The sequence below is a fragment of the Palaemon carinicauda genome, chromosome 13, assembly GCF_036898095.1.
Source record: "Palaemon carinicauda isolate YSFRI2023 chromosome 13, ASM3689809v2, whole genome shotgun sequence".
Lineage (NCBI taxonomy): Eukaryota > Metazoa > Arthropoda > Malacostraca > Decapoda > Palaemonidae > Palaemon > Palaemon carinicauda.
The window spans coordinates 134,063,191-134,068,190 of NC_090737.1; the positions used below are offsets into that span (position 1 = coordinate 134,063,191).

Genomic DNA, 5,000 nt, shown 5'->3' on the forward strand with positions numbered 1-5,000 from the left:
CTATTAACCCACAAAGAAATAAAATACACTTCAAAGAAATGTGTATTTAATATAGACAAATGAGGTGTTTATTTCCCTTACGTTCTTCAGCAATATCAAATTTTACAAATTTCATCACGTCAAGATACTATTTTTTATCTCTAAACTAACGAAAATTATAACTTTTCCCATCTCGCCCATTAACCCACAAAGAAAAAAAATACTGTATAAAAATGTGTATTTAATATACACAAATTAGGTGTTTAATTCCCTTACATTCTTTAGCAATATTTCATAACTACAAAATACAAACTCTCTTTCTGTAAACCACCAACGAAAATTTATAACTTTTCACATCTCGCCTATTAACCCACAAAGAAAAAAGAAACACACTGTGAAGAAATGTGTATTTAATATAGACAAATGAGGTGTTTATTTCCCTTATGTTCTTCAGCAATATTAAACACCAATTTCATCACTACAAAATACAAATTTTTTTTCTCTTAACTAACGAAAATGATAACTTTTCCCATCTCGCCTATTTAACCCACAAAGAAAAAAATACACAAGAAAAAGCACTTTACATCGTAAAAAAAATGTGTATTTAATATAGACAATGAGGTGTTTATTTCCCTTACGTTCCTTATAAATATTAAGATAAAAAGACACAATCTACTTACGTGTTGAAGGCATCGGATCCCGCATTGCAAGCCGTGTCTCCTGGCGTCTTACTGCACGAGGCCCTTGGCGAGTCGTAGTACCAGTATAGCTGGTTCAGACCGCACGCGAAACTCGTCAGAACGAGGAAGAAGATGAAGAGGAATTTGGCTATGTCTGAAGAGAGAGAGAGAGAGAGAGAGGAGAGAGAGAGAGAGAGAGAGAGAGAGAGAGAGAGAGAGAGTTAATTCTTGTTTAACTTTGCTAGGTATACACGAATGGATGCATTACACATATGTAGATAGATAGATAGATGGATCCTTATTAACCACAAATTCTAAATTAAAAATTATTATTATTGTTATTATTATTATTATTATTATCATTATTATTATTATTACTACTTGCTAAGCTATAACCCTAGTTGGAAAAGCAGTATGCTATAAGCCCAGGGGCTCCAACAGGGAAAATAGCCCAGTGATGAAAGGGAAAAAGGAAAAATATAATATTCTAAGAACAGTAACATCATTAAAATAAATATCCCCTATATAAACTATAAAAACTTTAACAAAACAAGAGGAAGAGATTTAAGATAGAATAGTGTGTCCAAGTTAATACGAATCTATTATACATATCGGGGTATTTACATTATTTTATACTCAATGCAGTCCATGAAATTACAGGATTTATAATAGTTCCTCAGCATATATCATAATTAAAATCATTAAACATATTTCCTAAGAATCACTTTAACATAAAAGTAATATTAAACCAACGTCAAATCATAAAGATATTTTTATCATATGTGAGAGAGAGAGAGAGAGAGAGAGAGAGAGAGAGAGAGAGAGAGAGAGAGAGAGAGAGAGAGAGAGAGAGAGAGAAAGAATGAGAGAGAGAGAGAGAGAGAGAGAGAGAGAGAGAGAGAGAGAGAGAGGAGAGAGAGAGAGAGAGAGATTTCATAGAGTAAGAGAAAAAATCAGACAATTATTTATGTAATAGAGAGAGAGAGAGAGAGAGAGAGAGAGAGAGAGAGAGAGAGAGAGAGAGAGAGAGAGAGAGAGAGAGACCCACCTATTATCATGCAGCCTAAAGATATTTGCAAAGGGCCGAGATGTGGGTTCGTCTGGAACAAATAGATGATTCGGGCGAAGGAGAACACGTTGGCCACAGCGAAGACGCCCTCAGCGATTAGGGTAGGGTCATTGGCGGGCCACTGGGCTCTAGGAACCTCTCTGGAAGGTCAAGGGAGATTAGGTCAAGATGATCTACTATGATACAATGCTTATTCAGTCCTGTTTACGTTCAATTTCTAATATACTTATATTATTAACTAGCTTGCACACTGATATACTAATTTTGCTTCTGGTTAAAATAAGGTGATGTCACAAGAAAAGATTAATCTGTTGGTTGTTGTGGCCTGGTTGGGAACGTGTCTGCCTCGTGTTTGCCAGACGGGGGTTCGAGTCCCACTCAGACTCGTTACTGCCTTTAGTGTCTACAACATTACCATCCTTGTGAGCTATGGTTAGGGGGGTTTGGGGGAGCCTATATGTCTACCTGCTGATTCATCAGCAGCCATTGCCTGACCCTCCCTGGCCCTAGCTTGGGTGAAAAGGGGGCTTTGGGCGCTGATCATATAATATATGGCCTGAGTCATCAGCAGCCATTGCCTGATCCTCCCTGGTCTTAGCTTAGGTGGAAATGGGGCTTTGGGTGCTGATCATATAATATATGACCAGTCCTTAGGGACTGTCCCTTGCCCGTGCCATTCATGAGCGGTATTTAAAACTTTAAGTAAGGCTTTAAAGACGAAGCTGTTAGCTCTCTACACATTCGTCTTGAGATTGTTATTTTGCGTGTTCATTGTATCCGAAGTTTCATGAGCAGATTTCGTAGAGCTGATAACAAACAGAGGGCGAAGTGGATCTGGGACTTGGGTTGAGATCAGCCTTACTCCATCGTACCAAACAAATTCCATCTCAGTTATCTTCATAATTCTTGTTTAATTTCAGCTAAACCATTGTAATTAACATTAACAATGGATGTGTGTTATCCTTGAAAAGCTCTAGCTGATTTCTCACTTCAATGTGTGGAATAATGTAGGGAATGAGGACGTTTCTGGTTTAATTGGTTTATATTTCGCGGGAAGGTATCGAGAGTTAGTCCAGTTTCATTGTCTTTTCATGTGACTCACCTTTTTTTCTCTTATTACTGTATCTCATTGAGTATATGTATATTTGTATATTCATATAAAGTATACATACATACATATATATATATATATATATATATATATATATATATATACATGACACACACCCATATATCGATACATATATATATATATATATATATATATATATATATATATATATATATATATATATATATATATATATATATATATATATGTATAAATTATATATATGTACATATATACATATATATACATATATATATATATATATATATATATATATATATATATATAATTCATATATATTAAAAATATGTATGAATACACGGATGCATATATATATATATAAACTATATATATATGTATATATATACATAATTTATATATATTAAAAATATGTATGAATACACGGATGCATATATATATATATATATATATATATATATATATATATATATATATATATATATATATATATTTATATATATATATACTTATATATATATTTATATATACATATTTATACATACATACATATATATATATATATATATATATATATATATATATATATATATATATATATATATATATACACACACCAATATTGTACAAAAAAGCCTCTACACATTCACTTCACAGTTAAAAAAAGCTAACCTCTTGTTTTCGATCTACATTTCAAGATAAACCATTCACTTCCACCCTACTAATTAAGGGGAGCCAAGATTCCATTGGATGCTGCAGAATCTCTACATGACTGACTGACCTTGGCCCGTACTTATTAGTGGTGATCTGTATGAAGGCCACGGCTCGGAGGCTGAAGGTGCACAGGTACAGGGACAGCATGATGAAGTCTAGCCAGTTCCACCACTGCCGGATGTACGCCGTGAGGCCCTCTTCCCACAGCTGCTTGCATTCTGCCCACACCTGCGAGAAGGAAGAAAGTTTAGTGCCCACACCTGCATGGTGGGAAAGATAGTTTTAATGACCACATCTGCGTGGAGGGAAATGGTGTTATTGGCCACACCTGCGTGATGGGAGAAATGGTTTTACTGCTCACACCTGCGTTGGGGGAAAATAGTTTTACTTCCCACAGCTGTGTGACGGAAAAATGTTTAGTGCCCACACCTGCGAGGAGGGAAAGATGATCTAATTGGCCACATCTGCGTGGAGGGAAAATCTTAATGCCCCACACCTGCTTTGAGGGAAAAATCTTAATGCCCACACCTGCTTTGAGGGAAAAAATCTTAATGCCCACACCTGCTTTGAGGGAAAACTCTTAATGCCCACACCTGCTTTGAGGGAAAAATCTTAATGCCCACACTTACGTGGAGGGAAAAATCTTAATGCCCACACCTGCGTGGAGTGAAAAATCTTAATGCCTACACCTGCCTGGAGGGAAAATTCTTAAAGCCCACACCTGCTTTGAGGGAAAAATCTTAATGCCTACACCTGCCTGGAGGGAAAATTCCTAAAGCCCACACCTGCTTTGAGGGAAAAATCTTAATGCCTACACCTGCCTGGAGGGAAAATTCTTAAAGCCCACACCTGCTTTGAGGGAAAAATCTTAATGCCTACACCTGCCTGGAGGGAAAATTCCTAAAGCCCACACCTGCTTTGAGGGAAAAATCTTAATGCCTACACCTGCCTGGAGGGAAAATTCTTAAAGCCCACACCTGCTTTGAGGGAAAAATCTTAATGCCTGCACCTGCCTGGAGGGAAAATTCTTAAAGCCCACACCTGCTTTGAGGGGAAAATCTTAATGCCTACACCTGCCTGGAGGGAAAATTCTTAAAGCCCACACCTGCTTTGAGGGAAAAATCTTAATGCCTACACCTGCCTGGAGGGAAAATTCTTAAAGCCCACACCTGCTTTGAGGGAAAAATCTTAATGCCTACACCTGCCTGGAGGGAAAATTCTTAAAGCCCACACCTGCTTTGAGGGAAAAATCTTAATGCCTACACCTGCCTGGAGGGAAAATTCTTAAAGCCCACACCTGCGTGGAGTGAAAAATCTTAATGCCTACACCTGCCTGGAGGGAAAATTCTTAAAGCCCACACCTGCTTTGAGGGAAAAATCGTAATGCCCACACCTGCTTTGAGGGAAAAATCTTAATGCCTACACCTGCCTGGAGGGAAAAATCTTAATGCCCACACCTGCTTTGAAG

At 37.0% G+C, this 5,000-nt stretch overlaps 1 protein-coding gene across 1 annotated transcript in view; it reads right to left on the reverse strand.

Annotated features, from left to right (window-relative positions):
• Positions 1-5,000, reverse strand: part of LOC137651827 (transient-receptor-potential-like protein) — a 57,823-nt gene that overhangs the window by 38,115 nt on the left and 14,708 nt on the right. Inside the window, 3 exon segments of the mRNA XM_068385047.1 lie at positions 660-813; positions 1,708-1,868; positions 3,600-3,760. Of these exon segments, the coding sequence (XP_068241148.1) occupies positions 660-813; positions 1,708-1,868; positions 3,600-3,760 (476 nt within the window).